The sequence below is a fragment of the Leptopilina boulardi genome, unplaced genomic scaffold, assembly GCF_019393585.1.
Source record: "Leptopilina boulardi isolate dan_hultmark-lab unplaced genomic scaffold, ZJU_Lbou_2.1 LbouV2_222, whole genome shotgun sequence".
Classification (NCBI taxonomy): Eukaryota; Metazoa; Arthropoda; class Insecta; order Hymenoptera; family Figitidae; genus Leptopilina; species Leptopilina boulardi.
The window spans coordinates 875,550-900,223 of NW_026137777.1; the positions used below are offsets into that span (position 1 = coordinate 875,550).

Consider the following 24,674-nt stretch of genomic DNA (forward strand, 5'->3'; position numbering starts at 1 on the left):
TGGCTCTCAAGATAATGTGAGTGTTCCTAGATGAGTCGACCCACCAATGCCACGAATTTTCTACATGCGTTTAAGAGCATAGGCAAACCTATGAATCTACGAGTTATACCAATACCCATACCACCCTTGCAGTATTCACTACTCAGTTCGCACCATCACTTCATCATAATCAAGTCGTAGAAGTGGTTCCCAGCGAAAAAAAAATATACATATATATATATATATATGTTTTTACCAATTTTCTATTGTCTATTTAACGAATTTTATTAATTTTAATTAAATAAATATTAATTTTTTTTCTGTAGTGAATAATTTTGAAAATAAAATATTGTGAATATAATTTTTTTATTTTTGAACTTTATTTTTTTATCTGTAATTTTTCATCTTATCTTATCCAAAAGTGTTGTTGGTTTTTCAAGTAAATGGAACTTGATAATTGAAACTGGAGTGAAATAATTTTGAGACCGAGGAACAAATATTAGACGTACCTTTAACCTCAGTAGTCGGTAAGTTCGATGCTCGATAAGAAACGATCATTCAGTTTTTCAATTATTAAATTACAATATTGTTTCTGAATTAATCGTTTTCATTCTATAAGTTTAAAATTTGTTTTTTTTCTTCATATAAATATTTTTGTTTGAAACTTTTTTCTCATTCCGTTTGTTGATATTTTATTTATTTACTTTGTATTTATTTATAATTGCATTGTAGTTTTTACTTCTATATTCTAATTCGGAGTTTTTGTTTGTTTTTATTTCTAAATCGTTTATTCATTTGTTTAATAATTCAAAAGTAGATTGTATGGTGTTTATTAATATATTATTTACTATGTCTTATAATATTAGTGCATGCTTTTTGAAATAAATGTGATGCGAATTTACACTTTTTGAAATATAAATTGGCACATTTACGCTGTTAATTTAAAAGGAAATATTTAATATGTTAATATTTAATACATATTTAATTTAGTTTTGATTTAAAAAATTTTTTGTGTGTATTTAATTATCAAAAATACCTATACTAAAATAAAGTATAGCAGACATTTTAAAAGTAATAAAATAAAAGCTTACATGTGAAAGTTGTAGTAAGCTAACTCGGTAAGATTGTGGTAACCCAAGTAGAAATCAGCCACTGGCATAGTATTGACCCAATACTGCCAGTCAGTATTAATGTACTGACTGCCGTTTTGCCCGGTTGAAAAAACTTGTACAGGATGGTGTACACGATCTTTTGCATGATCATGCACCAATCTTGCACATGTTCATTCACCAGGTCAAGTAATCTTATACATTATCTTACACACGATCTTGTTCGAGTATACGATCACGGACTCGTGTAGTGGATTCCATCAGTTGACATAAATATGAACATGTGCATGTTCTTATACAAGATATTGTACAAGTCGTTGTTCCAATTCTTTTTACATGTTCCCTTGCAGCTTTTGTACATGACCTGGTGAATGAACACGTGCAAGATTAGTGCACGATCCTGTACAAGTTTTTTTTAACCGTGATGGGTCAGTAGTGGGCCAAGTCTGGCTGGTAACGCTGTCCAGTACTGATAAACAGTTCTACAATTTTCCTCTATTATTAATTACTTTTTAGGACGCCATAATAAAAGCATTCTATTTTTAAAAAAATTAATTTTTTTACATTATACCTTTATTTATTTTTTTTTAGTTTATAATGTAAAAAATAGAACTTTAAATAAAAGCATTCTAAAAATAAGCCTAGAAAATTTCTAAAAACTGCACGGAAAGAAAAGGTATCGTTGTCCCAACCATAAAAATATGGTTGGTCATAATATTCTTGAGGCATCCATACATATAGCTGAAGCAGCTTTCAGTATGGATACATTGACAAAAAAGAATGGTTGTGGCAACCATATAATATTTGTACCTATGATATGGATATATCAACTATAGCTTTAGTTGAGGTAACAATATTGGTTTGGATTTTAACAATTTTGTTATCCTATCCATTTTTGAATTGCTAAGGCCCCTATAGACGCATGCGCACCTAGTCTGCGCGGTGATGCAATATATTACGTCTATATTACTCGCATTAATTCCAAGCGTCGCGAAACGTGTATATGTCCGCAGTCCTAAACATTTTCTATAATCATTTAAGAATTATATTGATCCCGGTTAATGTGTTTTTTAAGTTAAAAAATGGAAGCTGAGTGCATTGATTTCCTTAAAAAAATAGGCTTCGAAGTTGATTGCGTCCTTTTAAACAATTTACATTCACCTTCCCCAGTCATAATTTGTAAATGGGGAAATTCTTCAATGTTTGCGACAGTTAGGCACGCACTATAATTATAATACTATAATAAAAGGTGCGATACGATTGTTTATTTTGTTAACGAATTTGTATTTGGCGATTATTTCAAAAAAATAAATACGTTTTTATGGGACTCAATGTTTTAAATTAATCAAAAATAACCTTATTGATAATATTAAACAAATAAAATAAACATAAATTGTAACCATATAAAATGGTTGCTTCAACAATATTAATATGGTACACTAAATAATGGTCGAAGCATCAATTAAAAATGGTTGTCACATCCATATTAGCATTTGTATGTTTTCCAAATATATGGTTCCCACAGCCATATATTCTAGTTGTGCTAACAATTTAAAGCTAGCTTTTTAATATGGCTGGAGCAACCGGAGGTATGGTTGGGACGTATTTTTCAATATAATATGGTTGAGACAACCAAAGGTATGGCTGTGGCAACCATTGATTTTTTTCCGTGTGCTATAAAATTTCTTGAAAGTTCTATAGATTTCTAAAAAATTCTATAATATTTTTAGAAAGTTCTTAAAATTTTTATAAAGTTCCATAGATTTCTAGAAAATTCTATAAATTTCTAGAAAATTTTACATAATTCTAGAAAGTTCTTTAAATTTCTAGAAAGTTCTATTAATTTTGTGAAAAACTCTATAAATTTCTACAAAATTCTATGTATTTGTAGAAAATTCTATAAATTTTCTAGAATATTCTATAAAATTTCTAGAAAATTCTATAAATGTCTAGCTATTTCTGTAAAGTTTTTATAAACTTTCTTGAAAGTTCTATGAAGTTTTTTAAAGTTTGAATGAAGTTTCTAGAAATTTTACTAAAGTTTCTAGAAAGTTCCATGAAGATTCAAAAAAGATTTTATGAATATTTTACACTTAATTTAATAATTAATATTACATATTAAAAAATATTGCACTTCTAACTCTTAAAACTAAGAATAAAAAATCTCGCACGCATGGGGGATCGAACCCTAAACCCTAAGAACGCAAATCGGATAAAATGAATTCATTCTTGAATTTGTTTACCTTACAAAAATTTATAATTATTTCAAAGATTTTATGAAATAAAACTGTATATCAATTTCAGTTGCATATTTTTAATAAATTATTCTTACCGTAAATAATTATAATAAAACAAAATAAAGACATTTATATTACATAAATGTGATGTTCATTTCACGAACATTATGCTTCCTCACAGAAAATATTTAATTTAATTTGCATTAAAAAAAAAAATTTTTAATACTTTTAATTTAATTTATTTCAATTTCGATTTTGCATTTCCTGAAGAAGTTTGTGTTAATTCTTAAGTTTTTCTTAAATTCTTCTTTTTCATAAGTTCTTTCGAATAATTTATTTGGAATTTATTTACACTGAGAAAAAAAATTTAGTGTTTGCAACAAAATTGTTTGATTAGGCAATTTTGGTTCTTGTAACCAAATTTTGGTTGGCTGAAACAAAGTCGTAGAGTTATCTCAACCAAACATTTGATTAGGTCAACAAAATTATTTGGTTGAACATTTTTAAATTCCAACCAAAATTCGGTTACAACAACAAAATAATTTGGTTAACACAACAAAATAGTTTGGTCTAAAAAACCAAATGATCGTTTGTTGCCCTAACCAAAATTTGGTTGCGACAACCAAATAATTTGATTCGCTCTCAGCTCATAGCTTAAGAGAACAGTTAGTTTAAATCTCTCACACGGATGGCTAGTCCAGTGGTCAGAGCTCCCGATCTACAGTTTTAAAACAGAGGTTCGTTACCAGACGGAGATGAGATTTTTCAAAGTCCACAAATATTTCAATTGGATAAATATAAATTCAATGTTAAATTGACAATAAATAAATAATGAAATAAATAAAAAAGATAAAAAGAAAAGAAATAAGGTAGAATAAAATTTTTAATTTTACAAAAAAAACTGTTTGTTTGATCAACCAAACATTTTTGTTGACCTAACAAAAAACATTTGGTTGAGCTAACCAAACATTTTTGTTATGGCAGCAAAAAACACTCAACCAAATTTTTTGGTTGACTCAAACAAATAGTTTGGTTGCTTAAATACTAACAAATTTTTTTGTTGGCTCAACCAAATTTTGGTTGCTCTGACTAAACATTTGTCTCAGTGTACCGTAACCATTGTCAATTTCCCATTGGGTGGAAGTGTACGGAATTATACAACGAATTAGTACTATGTTGAAGGTAAAAAATATTAAAATCAGTACTGGCAGTACCCTGTCATACACACCGAATCAGTACTATGTCGCTGGTAAAAAAGCATTATATAGGTAGAAAACGATGATTTTGCTTCCTCGTGGAGGAAGCTTTGTAGTCATGTCGTTTATAAAATTTTTAAAAATGGTGAAAACAAATTTTCCTCTATATATGTAGAAACATGTTATATGAGATCCTGATGTGTGTGTGTGGATCGTTTTTGTGAACACGATATCTTTAACAGGTTTTAATGGATTTGGATATTTGGTAGGCTTCTTTATCACATTAAACTCTCAAAAATGACCACAGATTTTTAAAAATACCCAAAAAAAAATTTATCGTCTTTTTTCCAAAATTTTTTTTTAATTGAAAAAATTTTTAAATAGAAAAATTTAAGGTAATATATAATATAATCGTCTTCTTTACGTCAAGACGAATCGATTTGATTGAAATTTAAAGAATTAATGAAAGTTAAAAAATAAAAAATTTACATTTTAGCTAAAAAATGTTGTGTTTATTAAAATTCAAGTTTATAAATAGAATAATTTTATTCCGTGCATTAAAACGAATCGATTGGTATTATATAAAATACAGATTTGATTTAAATTTTAAGAATTAATAAAAATTGAAAAATCAAAAATTCATATTTTAGCTAAAAAATTTTGTGTTTTTTTAAATTCAAGTTAATACATAAAATAATTTAATTCCTTGCATTGAAATGAATTGATTCGTATATGAGGCAAAATTCCTGAAATGTCCGAACAAAAAATTAAAAGTTCTCGAATTTAATCCATACTTTTCTAAAATGTTGTTATTGTTGGTGAAAGTCTAAAAATCAATTATTATTGAATTTAATAAAATAGTTTTTGAATTACAACGTTTTTAATTTTTGACTTTTGAATAAAAAATTTTTTTTCAATGTACAATATTTATAAGTAGAATGCATAAAAGTTAACATATATATAATGATATTTGAAGCTTTTTTGAAGAGCTACACGCTGTTAATAAAATTTTTTTTTTTTAATAACATTTGACCTTGAAATTCAAGGTCAAAATGTTAATTTACGTTTATCTCAAAATCGGATTTTTTAAAATTATTTTTAACTATCTCAATGAAAAGCTTGACTAATTTCCTACAAAACATGTAATTTTCAGAGTGGGATCTTTTAAAGTTTTTGAGATATTAATTAATTAATTAATTAATGTTTATAACAAATGAAATATTTTACAAACGAATAAACTTACCGTAATTCTGAAGTTAGTAATTGAAAGTTAACGTAATTCCGCATCCAACGAGCCCTATATGAAGTATTTTGGATAAGTAGATTGTTAATAAACAATTAGTTAACATTGCAATTGTTTATTAACAATCTACTTATCCAAAATACTTCATATAGGACTCGTTGGATGCGGAATTACCTTAACTTTCAATTGGTAAGTTCAGCATTACCATAACTTTATTTGTTTGTAAAATATTTTATTTTTTACTAACAACAAGCATCCAAAAGCCCTGTATGAAGTATTTTTGTTCAATTTTAGTTAAATAACAATAAAAAATGAAATATCTTACAAACAAATAAAGTTATTGTAAATCTAAACTAACCAATTGAAAGTTAAGCTAATTCCGCATACAACGAGCCCTATATGAAGTATTTTGGATAAGTAGATTGTTAATAAACAATTGCAATGTTAACTAATTGTTTATTAACAATCTACTTATTCAAAATACTTCATATAGGGCTCGTTGGATGCGGAATTAGCTTAACTTTTAATTGGTTAGTTTAGATTTACGATGACTTTATTTGTTTGTAAAATATTTCATTTGTTATAAACATTAATTAATTAATTAATTAATATCTCAAAAACATTAAAAGATCCCACTCTGAAAATTACATGTTTTGTAGGAAATTAGTCAAGCTTTCCATTGAGATAGTTAAAAATAATTTTAAAAAATCCGATTTTGAGATAAACGTAAATTAACATTTTGACCTTGAATTTCAAGGTCAAATGTTATTAAAAAAAAAAAAATTTTATTAACAGCGTGTAGCTCGCCAAAAAAGCTTCAAAAATCATTATATATATGTTAACTTTAATGCATTCTACTTATAAATATTGTACATTGAAAAAAAATTTTTTTTTCAAAAGTCAAAAATTAAAAACGTTGTAATACAAAAACTATTTTATTAAATTCAATAATAATTGATTTTTAGACTTTCACCAACAATAACAACATTTTAGAAAAGTATGGATTAAATTCGAGAACTTTTAATTTTTTGTTCGGACATTTCAGGAATTTTGCCTCATATATAAAGCATATGTTACACCCAAAATTAATTACAATTTTCTTAATTTTTCAAAAAATATAATAAATTTAAATCAGTTTTTAACTCGAAATGTTTTAAATCAATTAATTGAATTAGAGAAATTCATAGCTTCCTCCACGAGGAAGCAAATTTTTTGCTTCACACAATGAGGAAGCAAAATGTTTATAAAATAAACATAAAGGACCCCCTCCGACCCACTCCTTGTTTTATTAATATTGTTTATTTAATTAATAACAAACGACAAATAGTTAATCCTTTGTGTCTTCATTGTTGTTTTTAAAAGTAGAATATCTCAAATTTATTATCACACACCTTAATACTCGACAGTTCTTCATAATTCGATATGTTTTATGTATTCTAAAACTAAATTTTCAAACTTTTTTACCATTTATATTTTACGGTCGTCTTTTATTAACTTATTTTTAATTATGTAATTCCTCAATCATTTTGCTTCTTCGTAGGAAGCTTTATAGTGATGAAAATTTTCGAACTTCCTAAAATCAATTATTTTAATAAATTTTTAACTAATATAGTTATATTTCGACATGAGGAACAAATGTCCGTATGTATGTTTGTGTGTGGATGTGTGTGTCAGCACCGCTTCTTGTGTACAAATTATCTCAAACAAATGTTGACGAATCGCCCTGAAATTTTGCATGCTAATTCTACTTACTAATACCAAAAATCGGACAGAAGGATTTCCAAAAATATCCACACAATTTTTTTTGGACCAGTTTCTCAAAAAGTCAAAAATACATTTTTTGATAAAAAAGCTTTTTATTATAAAAATTTCACTTTATTTATTTTAAAAACGTATTCTTTGCAATAAAACGAATTTTTTAACCTTTATTAAGTTCGTATTTTACCTAAATTTATAGATGAAATCATTATTTTTATTTTTTCAAAAAAATTAAATTTTTTGTTTTTGTTAAAAATTTTTTTTCTTTTTTCTTAATAAAAATTTTCGAAAATTTTACGCAAAATTGCATTCCTTACATAGAAACTAATTGATTGATCTATATATTTTACCAAAATTTATATAATTAATCGTTATTTTTAACGTCAACAAAACGTACACTGAGAAAAATGTTTGGTTAGCTCAACCAAATGTTTTTTGTTAGGTCAACAAAAATGTTTGGTTGATCAAACAAACAGTTTTTTTTGTAAAATTAAAAATTTTATTCTACCTTATTTCTTTTATTTTTATCTTTTTTATTTATTTCATTATTTATTTATTGTCAATTTAACATTGAATTTATATTTATCCAATTGAAATATTTGTGGACTTTGAAAAATCTCATCTCCGTCTGGTAACGAACCTCTGTTTTAAAACTGTAGATCCGGAGCTCTGACCACTGGACTAGCCATCCGTGTGAGAGATTTAAACTAACTGTTCTCTTAAGCTATGAGCTGAGAGTGAATCAAATTATTTGGTTGTCGCAACCAAATTTTGGTTAGGGCAACAAACGATCATTTGGTTTTTTAGACCAAACTATTTTTTTGTGTTAACCAAATTATTTTGTTGTCGTAACCGAATTTTGGTTGGAATTTAAAAATGTTCAACCAAATAATTTTGTTGACCTAACCAAATGTTTGGTTGAGATAACTCTACGACTTTGTTTCAGCCAACCAAAATTTGGTTACAAGAACCAAAATTGTCTAATCAAACAATTTTGTTGCAAACACTAAATTTTTTTTCTCAGTGTAGGCTAAATATTGAGCCAAGAATGGTTATAATGTGAGGGTACACCTTGATTGCGAGTGGAACCGACTACCACACACCCTATAAGCCACTTGTCTGAATTATTGTCGTGCGCGCATCTTTCGACGCAGCACGAGAATCTTTAAATGTAATTTCAAACATTGTATAAAAGATTTAATAATTTTTTATTACACTAAATTTGTAAAAAATTAATATAATTAAAACAAGTTGTAAATTCAGATGTTCATTACATAAACATTTTGCTTCCTCTTTACGATCACCAAAAAAATTTGCTTCCTCGTGGAGAAAGCATTAACATTGAAATAAACATACATAAATAATATAATAATAAAAACATTTAAGTATACATTTGAGTTAAATTTAAAGAATTAATGGATGTTAAAAAATCAAAAATTCACATTGTAGCTGAAATTTCTAAAAATTAATGAAAAATAATATATAATTTATAATTATTTACAATTATATCGGTTCGTTTCAATGCAAGAAACACAATTATTTTATATTTAAACTTGCACAGAGAGAAATAGATGGTAAGAACTTATGATCTTAAGATGGTACAAATAGATGTTATCCGGTACTATCATTATGCAACTCGGTACTATCAAAAATGTTACAGAAAGTATGGTTATTTAACCACTACAATCAAGATGTATTGAATCAAGAAAATTTTACTTGCTTCAAGTAAACCGTGGAATTGAATAGGGACAAGTCAATTACGGCATTGGTTCAAGTAAACGATTGTCTTGAGATAGTATATTTGGGACGAGAGCACATATTCTTGATCCAAGAAAATATGGAATTCGAGCAATATATTAATCAACTTGTAACAAATGTAAAATACATTACAGGAAGAAAATATTTTTTTGTTCTGAGAATATATGTAGTCAAATCAATTGTTTCATTTGATTCATTCAAATCTTTGCAATATTGGATCAAGTAAGACAAGATTTAAATCAAAATATTATTTATATTGTGAGGAGACCATATGTTCTTTGTCCAAGAAAATATGGAATTCGTCTAAGAAGTTTATTGACTTCTAAGAAATGTAAAATATATTAAGTTAAGATCATATATATATTAACTCAAGAAAATATTTTCTTGATTTGAGAAAACTTATGGAGTTCAACCAAAAAAATAATTTTTCCAATACAAGTAAATATTTACTTGAATTACCCCCCCCCCTCATACACCCCTTCCTTATCCCACCATGTCTAATTCTTAAGTCAAACATTTTTATTTATTATTAACATTCATATTTTTTATTATTTATTTAAATAATGTTTATTTTACATACATATTTATATTTAATTAATACTTAACACAACTAAAACAAGTATAGCTTGAATGGAAATTTTTCACGGTCCGAGGAACTGAACCCGAGTTGCGCGCACCAAATGCAGTAACGTAGACCACTATGCCATCCTGACTCAATTGATGGTTTTCAAAAACTCCTATTTAAGTTTCACATCCATTTGGAGAGAAATATTTTCTTGGATCAAGAATACGGAATTTGTATTAAGTAAAAAATTAATTCAAAGCAAATGAATAAAACTATTTGATTTAAGAAATGAAAATTCTTCAGACAATATTTTATTATTTTACTTAATAACCTAATATTCTTGATTGAATACTTTTTGGTACTTCGGGAAAATAAAATATTGGGTTGCGATAATAACATATTTACTTCTGCCAAATACTATATTCCCAATTCAAGAACTATGCGTTAATCAAGTTAAAACAAGTATTTACTCCTTACTATTCATTACACCAAGGGATAAATTCATTATTAAATTAAGTATTTACTTATATTAATATTCGCATTTTCTTGACTGAAGACTATATTAGCATTGAATTAAATAAAAAATATTTTCAAGGAAACAAAAAAATGATTCCAGTCAAGATTATATCACTATTTCAACTGAAAAAATAAATTATTTCATTTGGATTGATTAATGTTTAATTCAAACAATATAAATTTTAATCAAGTTGAAACAAGTATTTATTTCTATTAATCTTTCCATTTTCTTGGATCAAGACTATGAGTATTAGATTAAGTAAAATGTTGTTTTTCATGACGCAAGTAAAACATTTCGCTTGAAACAGTAAGATATATTTACTTGTATGAAACTCATATTTTCTTATTTCAAGAACATTGCTCAATGCTCAAAATTACTTGACTCCAGAAAATAAATTTCTTCCAATAAGAAAATATCGTCTTGTTTCAAGTAAAGTACCTCAAGTAAATGCATTAACTTGATTCAATTAACTTTTTTTCAGTGTAGAATCTAGATTGCTGTCCGTATATGTAAGATCAAATATGATACCTCCCAAGTAGAAATATCCGTAGCTCGCCGTAATTAAACACCGGCATGGTACTGATCCAATACTGGCTGTCGGTATTGACTTTCAGTACTGGCAGTGTACTGACTAATACACCGAATCAGTACTATGTCGGAGGTAAAAAAATATTAAAACCAGTACTGGCAGTACACTGTCATTCACACCGAATCAGTACTATGTCGGTGATAAAAAACATTAAATGAAAAAGTCTTTAAATTATTCCAATAGGTAGAAAACGATGATTTTTTATTTAAAAAAATATACATTAATTTCTTTCGAATACTTTCCCTCAAAATTTTGGATGTAATTGTAATGTATTATTATATACCTATATAAAATATATTTATGTTTTTTTAGTTATTTTAGTACTCATTGAAATATGTGCATTAAGTTATTTATCATGCATACAATAACAATAAGTTGAGAATTTTTTTCTAATAGTTTTAAAAATAAAGCAAATGTAATTTTTTCACTGTAATTTTTAAATATTATTAATAATTAAATATTAAATTTAAAAAATTTTTTACCATTCATATTTTACAGTCGTCTTTTATTAACTTATTTTTAATTATGTAATTCATCAATCATTTTTGTCTGTTTTAATATTATTTACGGTAAAAATAATTTATTAAAAATATTTAACTGAAATTGATATCCAGTTTTATTTCATTAAATCTTTGTAAAAATGGAAAAAATTTTGTGAGTTTAAAAAATTTAAGAATAAATTCATTTTATTTTCGTGACCAATAGATAATACAAACTTTGAAATCAAAACTTTTGTATTAGGTGAACTACTTCAAGTCAGCACTTCAAGCCAGCGCGGCTGTGCGGTATGCGTATCTGACTTGCGTTCTAAGGGTTTAGGGTTCGATCCCCCATGCGTGCGAGATTTTTCGTTCTTAGTTTTAAGTGTTATAAGTACAATATTTGTTCATGTGTAATATCAATTATTAAATAATTATTAAATTAAGTATAAGTGCAAAGTAAAAAAAATTAAATATTATGAATTTAAAAAAATAAAAAAATTTACAACACAAATTATTTTTTGTAAAATAATTTATTAAAAATAAAATAATTTAATTAATATAAATGATAATTATTATTTTAATTATTTATTGTTAATAATATTTTATATATTCTAAATAACATTAACTATTATTGGCTTCACATTACCTGTTCGTGGTAAAAATGGGAGTAATAAGCTAATAAGGATGAAATTTTCATTGGAAAGCGTGTTTTAGCATTTTGTAAAAAAGTGAGATTTTAAGTCCGGATGAGTACTTTGCCAGTATTATGCCAGTATTATTCTAGTACTACGTTAGTACTGGTGAGCGGGACAAAATCAGTACTGGACAGCGTTACCAGCCAGGGTTGGTCCACTACTGGCCCAGTACGGCAGTCAGTACTGTTATACTGACTGGCAGTGTTGGGTCAGTACTATGCCAGTGGCACATTTCTACTTGGGCTGGTACTATCTGGATAGTACCCCGTACCATCTATTTTTCTCCGCGTGAATTTAAATAAATACAAAAATTTTCAGCTAAAATGTGAATTTTTTATTTTTTAACGTTCACCCGTGCAGAAATTTACCTACTTACAATTAGTTCTACTTTAAGTAAGGCTCTCTCATGGCCCTTGCCAGTTTATTCCACAAGTCTGGCATTTCCCAGATTAAACGACAGTTACTTGGTTATGCCATGTTTGCAATATAACCTAGAAAACTACATATCAAGGCAGTAGAAAGGCCCTTGCCAGTTTGTCCACAAGTATGGCATTCCTTAGAGCAACTCGGTCTTGCCATGGTTTTATGACATAACCTTAAAATAAAAAGTAATTTTTAACACCAAATAAAACTATAATAAAATTAAATTTCCATGCAAAATATTTTATCAAGTAATAATTATTTAATAATAATATTTATGAATTTTAAATTATTTAAATAACAATTAATTAATTTAACTAATTAAAATAATTTATTTATTAAAATTATTAATTTTTTAAAAAATTAAAGAAAACTTAATTCAGTTAATTTTTAAAAAAAATTTAACAATTTTAATCTAAGAATTTTATCAACAACTCAATAGAAATAAGTGATTTTTTCTTTACAAAAACTAAAATTTATTTATCTTTTTTTTACTATATTATCTATATTTTAGATAATAAGAACAAAATTATGTTTCTAAGTTTTAATATAATATATAATATAATATTAATATAATATTTTTCAAAATTTATGTAAGCGATTGCGTTAAATAATAATAGGTAGGGGTAAATATAAGGCTCCAGTAATAAATAATGTGTTAACTGTATAATTAATTCCATATTTAATTTTTTTGTTTAGTGTTGGTGTTACTACATATTTGAAGTTGGGTCGACTTTGGGATTATTATTTGTCAGGCTAGAATTGTGCATTCTTCTGTTTTTGTTTTGTTACAAGTTTTTGTTGCTTACTGATTCAATCAATTACTCATTACAACTGATTATAAGCCTGTAGTACATTTTTCACTGATTGTTATTTTTGTCACAAAATATAGGGTAATTCCCAGGAAAACTCTCATGGCCCTGGCAAGTTCATCCCTAAGTAGTGCAAATCCTTGCAAAACCGTCTCAAGCCATTACTAGGGCCTTGCCAGTTTGCCATGTCAGGCCCTTGCCAGAATCCAGGCGTACTGGGAAGGGCCTTGAGAGGCCCAGACCATAATTTCTGCACGGGGCATTAATTTATTAAATTTACCTTAAATATATACTTTATATATACCAATCGATTCGTTTTCATGCAAGGAATACAATTATTTCATATATAAACTTAAATTTAAATAATCACAAAATTTTATAGCCAAAATGTAAATTTTTGATTTTTTAACTTTCATTAATTCTTTAAATATAAATTAAAACTATACTTTATATATAGGGGTGACTGGGGCAAACCGGCCATGTTAACAGTTGTAAGGCTCTAGTAACTAAAGAAACTAATGAAAAACCTTTTATAATAGCTTGTTGGAAAGGTCATCTAATTGCGCAACTTTTTCCTAGAGACACATGTACCTTAAAATGTATTGTTTAGCTGCTGCATCAATTTTAAAAAAATTTGCAAACTGCCCGGTTTGCCCCACCTCTGAGGTAAACCGGCCAGTTTATTTTTTGTTTGTTTGTTTAGAGAATTAATTGTAAGGAAAATGTCACTAAATATAAAAAATCAATAAACAATCTTCCTAATAAGGAAAATAATAAGATAGGATTAAATTTCAATTAAAGAAACATGTTATTTATTATAAAACAAATGTTTTCAACTAATTGTTGTTCACGAAGAAACGTCTGTCGGTGAACTTTGTAAAACTTCGTAAATCGCCGTAAAGTGGACAAAGATTCACGAAAACGTGCACGAAGTTTTCTAGCCGATAGGTAATCTTTGTGAATTTCTGTTGCAAGGGAAACAGACATAGGTCGGTTTTCCCCACAGGCCCATTTTGACAATTAAGACCTGTATAAAAAAATGCTTAGTAAAATCATTAAATAATATACTGATAAATTTAACTGAGGCATGCACCTTTTAAACCTAAAAAACAATTTTAATAAATATTACACGATTTTCTCACAAATTGGTTATGAAAAGATTCTTAAAAATTTCTAGCGGAAGCGAAAAAACAAACTTTTGTTTATAAAATTGCATAAACACAATTAAAAAATGTCAAACTGAAGAAATAAGTTATTCTTAATATAGTCTTTTCAAATTTATAATTGACATATTTTAAAGTTTGACCAATTCTGAGTAACTAACACCTTGCCGGTTTGCCCCAGTCTCACCTACCAATTGATTTGTCTTGACGTAAGGAATAACCAACTAACCTATAAAGAACGAACTGCAAGGGGAAAAAAATCTTCCTCCAACTATACGCGCATATAAGAAATAACTGAAACATTAGTTAAATTCCGCTAATTATCAGTAGAAAACGTTACTGAGACAGTAGAGAAACAAAATTTACTAATATTTCAGTAATTTTGAAACATAACCTCATATTATTTAACTGTCAATTAGTTATTTTAACTGATATTTCAGTAGCATTTAACTATTTTCAATTAGTTGCTCAATTCTCGCTATTGAATTAGTAGTTTTCTACTAATTCAAATTTAGAGAGTAGGTTAGTTGGTTAGGTTGCTTCGTTTATATCTTCGGCGCGCGATGTCCCGGGTTCTATCCCCGGTCCATTCAATTTGTTTTCAAAATTGTCTTCGCAATGTTAGTTTCCAGAAATGTAAGTTGGTTGAATATGAAGTTAGAAATTAAAAAAAATTTATTTTATTTTTTTTATTTTTATATATTAAAAAATTTTTAATGCATTTCCTCAATAAAACAAATTTTTAATTTTTACATTGCTTTTAATGTAGGTATTTCAAAATATTATTCATTGTATTATTATTTAAGATTTATTTTAAACTTCGATTCAAAAGCATAAAAAATTATTTTAACATTGCAGAAATATTACTGCAATATTATGCAATGTTTCTTAAATATTACCAAGAAATATTGTAACAACTATGCCACGAAATATTGCTGCAAAAATAACATTTAAAGATTGCTACAATATTGCAGTAATATTACATTGCAATATTGGCAACATTGCACGTCAATATTGCAGAAATTTTAAGTACAGTTGAATTATATGGTCTTGGCAGCCAATGACAAAGCAATAATGGAACAATATTGGCTGCCACAGTACTGAAAGTCAATTTCATGTAGAAATTTATCGTGGCCGTCTTAGTGTTAGCCTATAGCTAGACAGTGTTTTTCGTGGAAATTTATTCTCAAATAACTGCGATGGCCCTTCATAGTTCATGTGCAGTTTTTATACAGTTTTCCCTTTATTTCTTTAGATATGTAGCCTTTCTAGAATTTAGCTAGTTATTGTCTAGAATGCTTACTTGAAAATTTTGTACAAGTTCGTACAGTAGGCTGTCTAGAATTTACCAAGATCCTGCCTAGGATACCGTCATGGAAAATTAATATAAGTCCGTCAAGCAGATGTCACTGAATTCGCTACAGTAACTGGCTAGCAGACGAATTCAGTCTTTGACAATCTTTAACGTGCATATATGCTTCTGGCTATTATTATGTTATGTAAATAATCAGTTTAATTGATTTGAAGTTTTTATTTTATTGGGCTATTATTGACAAGTAAAACATGTAAGCATAAATAAAATTTTATTTAAGATAACATATATTCATAATAACAAATTAAATAAATAAATCAATAAAAATATATTTATTTAATTATTGTTATTTTTATATTATATAATTTAAATTTAATTGATTAATTAAAAAGAATTATCAATTTTAATTGAAACAAATTAATTTAAAAATGAAAAAAATAATCTTACCCACATAGCACGACTTCTTGCTATGAGGTTACTGTAAGGATATCTGTATGGTTCGTAAGGTTACCGTGTAAGCCTACAGTAAACTTCAGGTCAACTTAAAACTTCCGCCATTACAGTAAGCTTACACAGTAAAGCTAAGCTAAGCTTACACAGTAAGGTCGTAGTAAGTTTACATGGTAAGGTTGTGGTAAGCTTACACGGTAAGGTTGTTGTAAGCTTCCCGTATTGTTACTATAAGGTTGCTGTAAGGTTACTGTAAACATAGAATGTTATTGATAAATAAATTTTATTAATATTTATGCGCAGTAGTTTTCTATGGCACATACGGCTGCGCAGTAAGTTTTATTTAACAAACCCTATTGGGGTTCATGAAGTACTTTACCAAATATATACTTTTTTATAAAAAAAATTTATAATATAATATATATTATAATATAATTATTTTTTAATGTTTTCTTATTACTCTATGTTTACAGTAACCTTACAGTAACCTTACGGGAAGCTTATAATAACCTTACCGTGTAAACTTACCATGACCTTACTGTGTAAGCTTACCTTAGTTTTACTGTGTAAGCTTACTGTAATGGCGGAAGTTCTAAGATGACCTCAAGTTTACTGTAGGCTTACGTGGTAACCTTACAAACTCTACAGATATCCTTACAGTAATCTCACAGCAAGAAGTCGTGCTATGTGGGTATTTTAAACAAAAAAAGTTTTTCTTTTACCAAATGGTAAAAATAAAAAAAATGAAAATATTGACTTATATACACTACTGTCGGAAATTGTCGGTACGACTAACGTGTGAGGAGTGGAAATTCGGTGCTGACTTTAAAGCAAGATATTTTAAGTTAGAAAAAAGTTAGAGATTTCTAACTTAGATGGTTCGAAAGCTGATAAAATTCTGCTTCTGAATGTATATCAAGAAAATTTTTTTCTTTATTTTTGTATTTAAAACACCGAAAATATTTCAAGAAAAAATTATGCAATTTTCGTACTGTCCTACTAATGTTTTTGCAAGTGCGCATAGTGCATGTATATACAAAAATAAATTCCCCCCCCCAAAAAATTTTTTGTTATATTCCGCAAGCTTGCTGCAAGTCTGCTGCAACCTTCTGTGCTGATTGTTAAGGTCATTTGTCAATCTTGCACGAACATTGCGACAAGCTTACCGTGCTAGCTTACTGAGAAATCTTGCGTTAATATTATTGTGCAATCTTGCAGTAATCTTACACTGCAATCTTTCGGTAAGCTTACCATGCAAGCTTGGGTCAAATGGGACATTTGAAGCTTGCAGTAAGCTTACGTGCTATCTGGGCACTTACATTGAAATAAAAAATTTTCCTAGAAACTATACTTGGTAAATCAACTAGACTTTTGGTCAATATGAGCTTTCAAGATAAAGGTTCTTATGATGAGAACAAAAAAAAAGTTTATGTCTCATGTGGTAAAAAAGTTAAAATTAAATATTAGGATTTTGTTGAATGGGCTTCAAATGGGATTCAAATAATAATTAATGCTTAATTATAGCAAACGTTTCGGTCCCAATGTGGACCTTCCTCAGTGTTTCATTTAGCTACACAAATTAAAAAAATTTCTAAAAAAACTAAAGTTATACAACAATTTAATTGTAATATGTTTTATAAAGAACTTTTCTTGAAAAAATAGAATAGAATTTAAGTAAACAAATGAAATATTATTGCACGTAATAAATCGTTGCACTAGACTTAAAAATTGTAATAAATATTAATGAAAGTAACATTTACAAAACAACAACAGTAAAAAAAGCACAACCTGATTTGCGTTAGTACAGAGACAAAGCGCATGCGCAACGAATTGTATTGTGACATGCTCTATGAAATTTGTTTGTTTTCCAAACCTCAGCGTTTTGTAAATACCCCAACCAGGTATCTATAGATGGCGCTAGAGATCCTGTTGATAACACTAGAAATTTTTTTCCGTGAAAAAACGTTTTATTTGTTCACATATTTATATCCGCGAAACTCTAAATTGTAATTATAAAATTTTGTTATAATTTACAGGTCTTAAACTGAACAACACAATGGATTCAGGAAATCAAAATTTTTGTTTAAAATGGAACAATCATAAAACAAACATGATAGATGTATTTGAAGAATTGAGACAAAATGAGAACTTCACAGATTTAACATTTGTCTTAGATACTGGAGAAAAATTAAAGTGTCATCAGATTGTTCTTGCGGCTTGTTCAGGATTTATTCAAGAAAATTGTCACATGATTGCACCCATTGATCAATTCATTATTATTTTGAGCAAAGAAACTAGATTTAAGGATCTTGTCGCTTTAATAACATATATATATAGAGGAGAAGTAAATGTTTCAGCAGAAGATTTACCTGAATTTTTGAAACTTGCAGAAAGTCTTCAGGTAATAAACAATTTTTTAAAAGAAATTTAAGTTCAGGACAATACTTGTTTAAGTAAAATATAATGAGGAAATATATAATTGTAGTTAACTTTATATGTTAATAATTTTTGTATTATCAATAGATCAAAGGATTAAATGGTCTATCAGAAAAGAAAATTGAACCGAATGTGCCTGTAGACGATGAACAGTCACTACGATTTGTAAGTTACTTTTCTTTATTTAAAATAAAATGAATTTATATAATTAATTTTATTACATACTATTTTTTGTACTTGAACTGAAATTACATGCAATAATTAATTAAAATTTTTGTTTTTATTTCCAGGAAATAACTAGTTCATCACCATCAACATCTAATACATCAGCAAGAAATGAACAAAATCACGTGTCCCCTTCCACATCGCGAGATAATTTATTCAATTCACTGGTTACAAATCATAATTTAATGCATAATTCAGGATTTTGGAATATTCCAGCTTTTTCATTTCCACAACATGGACTTTCTCCATATCATTCACAAATTTCGGCTCTCAGTAGATCTTATGAACAAAGTACATCGCCATTGATGAAAAAAAAATTATCTTCAATGATGGCTAATATGGATACACCCATTTTGAGAACTGTTTTAGGAAAAGGCAATGGCACTGAACATGAAACAAGACAAAAAAATGTAACACCCATCAATGAGATCAGCAGAAGATATAGTTCAGATTTTTCACGAAATGACAGTGTATCAAGTCCTACAGCTGATATGGAAGATGAAGATAGACAAACTTCTCCTCCAAAAAGTATGTACATAAGGGCATATTAATATTAATATTAATACATATTAATTCTTTTCATATTTCTACTATTTTAGAATATATCTGAGAACATATTAAATTTTAAAAAATTCAGTAAATTTTAACTTACATGCCTTATATAAATAATAAGAAAGTGTTAATTAACTTAAAAACTAAAATGTGCAGCGTAAGTCTAGGTAGAAGTTTCAATTACTATGAGTAAAACTTTTTTAGCATAAAACTAAACATTCTAAAATTATGGTGAATTATAGTTTTCTTCTTGTACGTGATCTATAAAAAACGGTATCAAAATATTTTTTGTGCAAATAAGAAATTCTACCTTCAATTTATTATGCTAAAAAATCAAAAATACAAAAAATTTTATTTCCCTCATAGCACGATATATTAATGTAAAGTTACTGCATACTTATTCCCAAGCAAAAATTTACAACCGGCGCAGTGTTACGCCAATACTAGCAATTACTGGAAAAGAACTGACCGCCAATATTGAACTAATACTGGCATATGTTTGGCATGATAACGTTTATCAGTACTAGTCATTAGTAATGGCTTAGTACTGGCGTTCAGTACTGGTTCAATACTGGAATTTAGCAGTAATTTTGTATGTTGCCAGTACGGGCAAAATTATAGTAACCAGTAATAAGCCAGCAGTGAGAGATATTCAAAATTCAAGGTTTTTTTTTTTGCTTTTTACATTAATTGAGGAGCTGGATCGATGAACCGACTTTTCGCTCGAACCGCCCGCGCTCATATTATTAACTATCTAAATATTAATCTATTTACATGATTTTTAAACATTATATTTTGTTGTAGAATTAAATTTTAATTTTTTGACTTTTTTGAGACAACGTTCACGGTTTGCATACGCTAACGAAGAATGTGAAAAATGAATCCTATAGGAAAACTCCTATAGGATTTCCCCTTGTGGGAACCTACGTAGCTTCATTTAAAGAATCCTATAAGAATTTAAGAATTTAATTAATTTTAGAATTTAATTTATCCTATAAGAAATCCTTGTAGGATTTCTTGTAGGAACTTATGTAGAATTTTCCAGTAGGGTAAAAAATAACAAATCTTACAATTTTTTTAAATTGCTTTATTTAAACTTTTGGCATGCTCAAAAATCATCAAATTTGTTAAATAGTTTCAGCGGAAATTAATATTTTCTTTATTTCATTTTTACTCTCAACTATGTACCTTTGTAAAGTTTCGGCAAAAGTTGTATTTAATAATTTTAAAGTAAGAGTTGAAATTTTGTTTAAAATTCAATTTCACCCAGGCATTCCACACATTTTGTCTAATCTTAAATTTGATTTATTTTGTTTTAATACTTTTCAGAAAACAATAGCTACAACACATCAACGGCACGAGAATGGAAACGATATAAACAATATACACGTGAGGATATTAACAACGCTATAATGGAAGTAAAGCAGGGAGGTTTAAGTGCTTTGAAAGCAGCTCGAAAATACAAAGTACCCTCACGTACTTTATATGATAAGGTGAAAAAATTAGGCATTCGTACCAATCGCAACAGAAGAAGTTCAGCTACAAATTCACATATCGATAATGGCAGTGCTCAATTTCCTTTTGGTATTGGCGGTAATGTAAATGGAAGTATTTATAGAAACTCTTATTCCTCTTTGGAGGAACAAAATTCTTTACTACATTCAAGGCAAAATAGTCCAAGTCCCGTTATTGAGAATCTCAAAGAAAATGAAAATTTTGATAATATGGTTGAAGATTTGTCGGTAAAATCTAGAAAAGAGGTAAGAAATAATGATGTTTCTATGGTTCCCAGTGATGATATAGTTGACGCTTCTCAAAAAGATGAAGTTCTTGAAAGTCATAATTGACAAGAAATGACATACGTATACTAATCGATTCATTCATCTGCATAATGTTTTCGTTTATAGATTACATAATAAATTTCTTATTCATTTTCTTTCTGTTTATTTGCAACTTAAGCAAAGTGATTTTTTAAAGATTGTTATGAAGACTGATAATGATTAATTTAAATTGTTTAAACTTTCAAAATTTTCAATGAAATCTATTTAAAACAATGATAATTGAAAAAAGGAGCATACAATTCACTACAATTTTGAAGCATATCATGTTCCATTAAAAATGGTTTACAATATTAATAGAAGAATTTATCAGTAAAAAAATATTTATTTCAAACGAAGAATTATTTTTTCTTTTTCTTTCGTTCATTTTAAAATTAAATATTTTTAACAATGAACAGTAACTGTGTTAATAATCGCAACCAATTAATTTGATTATTATAAAATTTTAATTTTGAATTTGAGACAAAGGTGAAAATTGTTTACACAAATACTAAATGACTATTCATTAAGACCTATAATTATACTCTCTGGTTTGACATTTGTAGTTACCGTTATGAAGTTGTACAATAGCGTTATGCTATCTCTTATTTTTTGTCTTTATTTATAAAAGTATTAAGGGCTAATGTTTACTGTTAATTAGGTTACAAAATGTTCCTATCTTACATTTAATGTTTTAGATAGGAGAAAAATATTGATAAACGCATATATATATATATACACATATACACATATATATATATATATATATATATATATATTTATTTAGTAGTTTAAAAAATATAATTGTTATAATTTTAGAATTAGCAATAATTGATTATAGGCAATGGCCATGGGATACGGATGCAATAATCCTCAATTATAATATTTAGTTACAAAAGCATCAGCAACAAATTTTTGTCATTATGTTCTTTGGAAAGTATTCTTGATTAAATGCCCCCAGTAAGAATTTATAATTATGCATTCCAGTGTTGTTATAACTCACTGACACAATCCACAAGTTTATAATCATGAAAATTCGACTTTCCATATTCCGATATTATTTAATGGTTTTAAATATAATACAATAGATTGAGTAAATATTATACTTTTGTAACGAACTTTTGTTCTTAAGAATTGTTATATCATTTTTACTATAATTAATTTGAATATTGCGAATATAAAAATCTACCTCCACAAGTACAAAAACAATATGTTAGGAAACTTAAGACTGATAAACCTTATGAATGGAAGACTGAAGGTTAAAGCCGAATAGCATGAATTGAAACTTTAAGACTGATGTGCCTTAAAACCGTTACGTAGTGTCAACTGCATTGTTATCTTCAAGAAACAGAAAAATGAAACTAGAATTTAAAATAAAATTTGTTATTTTAAAGAAACAGATATTTTTTAAATTTAAAGAAGTTGGAGGATTAGGCTGATAATAATAAAGTTAAAATTTTTATGTTACCTAATTTTCTAACGTCTTTAAATTTTGTAAATTCATTCTGATATAATTTTGATAATTATGTGTTTATGTTTATGTTATTGAAGAGTATACTTCACTATAGAGCATTTTATACCTAATATATATTTATAGAATAGATATGTATAACAGATATTGTATATGTGCGTGTGATTTATATAATCAGTTCATAACAGAACTGCAGAAACATAACCTGTTTTCTTTTCAATAAGTAACAAAACAATAATATTATATACTTTTCAATAATTGTAGACTTTTTTAATTAGTAAATAATGTTAAAGCATCTAAGAAAACAATACAAAAATGGTCTCAAAATGCTAAAATGCAAAAATGGAAATTATATACAATCACATTATATATACAAAAAATGTCAAACTATTAGATTAAGGAAAATTTACTTTTACCAGTAGTACTTATAAATTGCACGTTAAATATCTTCTTTAAAGAAAAAAATGATTAAGAAAGCTTTAAAAAGTTAAGTCTGAGGATATATAAATAAATATGAAACTTTTTTAAAAATTAAAGACACTATTACTTGCTTGTTTATTAAGAAAGAGATTGATTAAATGTTATATAGTAAAATTACTTATTAACTTACTCTATTTGAAGTCATGGTCGACAAAATAAGTAAATAAAATTTTTCTCACAAAAATTTTAAAGGTTGTGTGATTCTTGTGATTTCAAATGTAAATATTTTCACAGGTTTTCTCGCAAAATATTTGATAGATTGTGCTAAATTTTTACAAAGAACTTAAAAATAGCATAAGAAATAGATGTTATGTGCCAGAGTATTAATATTTTATAAAAAAATTTATTTAAAAAAAATTGAATTTGAATTTGTGCTCGGCAATAAATTCGGTGTTCCCGCCCTTGGTACATAATATACTATTTAAGTACTCCACAAAATTTTAGCTGAATCTATCAAATATTTTGCGAGAAAACGTACGGAGAATATTTACATGTGAAAATACATCAATCATATGACCTTAAATGTCAAAGTTAATCAAACTTAACCAATTTGATTTTTGCAACAAATAATTTGTCATTATATTTTGATATTGTTAAATAAACAATATCACAAAATGTTGTTTGGCCAAGCCACTGTAAATTATATTTAAATGTTAGTTTATCACAAAGTGACAATATGGTATTTTTTAAACGTGATGGTGTTTATTTAACTATTAATTATATGTATATGTAAGTACGAATATTTCCACAATATGTCGGGAATAAAAATTAGTCCAGCCGTTTAACTTTCAAATTAATAAAAATCTAAATTAATGTTATGTTTAGTTTTTTTATGTGTGCAGAAAAATTTAATTAGATAAATAGATACTGAATTTTAATATATTAAAAAAATTCTGTTATTACGAAAATTTACATTAATGTTTTGGAAGTTAACTTTCAAGATATTGTTATGTTAGATTTTTGCTGAAAAATCTTATATTTGAAAAATATAACGTCTAGCCACTAAAAATAAAAATTTTATCTGTATGAAAAAGAGGCCTTTTATATTTAGTAAGACTGATGTAAACAACTATAGAAATATGTTAAATTTAGTATAATTTTGTTTCTTCTTTTTTAATTTTTTTTGCACTCAATATTTTTAAACGTGTATGGAAGTATTTGTATGATAATGTATGATTATACAATTATAAAATAAAGTTTATATACACATATGCAGCATATTTTTATGTATTCCCAGCTTGAAGTAAAAGGATTTAATCAGATAGAAATTTTTCTATACAGTTTCGATGTTTTTGCAAATCCCAGAGCATGAGCTGTTTCGTACTTTTATGTACTAATCGTTTATAATTACTTATTGCAAAAAGGTGTGGTTGGATAAAAAAGTTGTAAAGAGAAAAGTTGCCTATTT

At 27.1% G+C, this 24,674-nt stretch overlaps 1 protein-coding gene across 1 annotated transcript; it reads left to right on the forward strand.

The window, feature by feature from the left end:
* The first annotated feature begins 96 nt into the window (after positions 1 to 96).
* LOC127279689 (protein abrupt-like) lies at positions 97 to 24,326 on the forward strand. The gene is made up of 5 exons (XM_051302216.1): positions 97 to 506; positions 18,322 to 18,686; positions 18,809 to 18,886; positions 19,012 to 19,474; positions 20,828 to 24,326. The coding sequence occupies exons 2-5, from the start codon at positions 18,342 to 18,344 to the stop codon at positions 21,343 to 21,345; spliced, it is 1,404 nt and encodes a 467-aa protein (XP_051158173.1). The 5' UTR covers positions 97 to 506; positions 18,322 to 18,341; the 3' UTR covers positions 21,346 to 24,326.
* The last annotated feature ends 348 nt before the right edge of the window (positions 24,327 to 24,674 follow it).

Excerpts from the sequence above, each read along its gene's own strand:
- LOC127279689 (XM_051302216.1), top strand. The coding sequence starts at position 18,342 with ATGGATTCAGGAAATCAAAATTTTTGTTTAAAATGGAACAATCATAAA. Across the intron at positions 18,687-18,808 it reads AACTTGCAGAAAGTCTTCAG|ATCAAAGGATTAAATGGTCT; the intron begins GTAATAAACAAT and ends TATTATCAATAG. Across the intron at positions 18,887-19,011 it reads ATGAACAGTCACTACGATTT|GAAATAACTAGTTCATCACC; the intron begins GTAAGTTACTTT and ends TTTTATTTCCAG.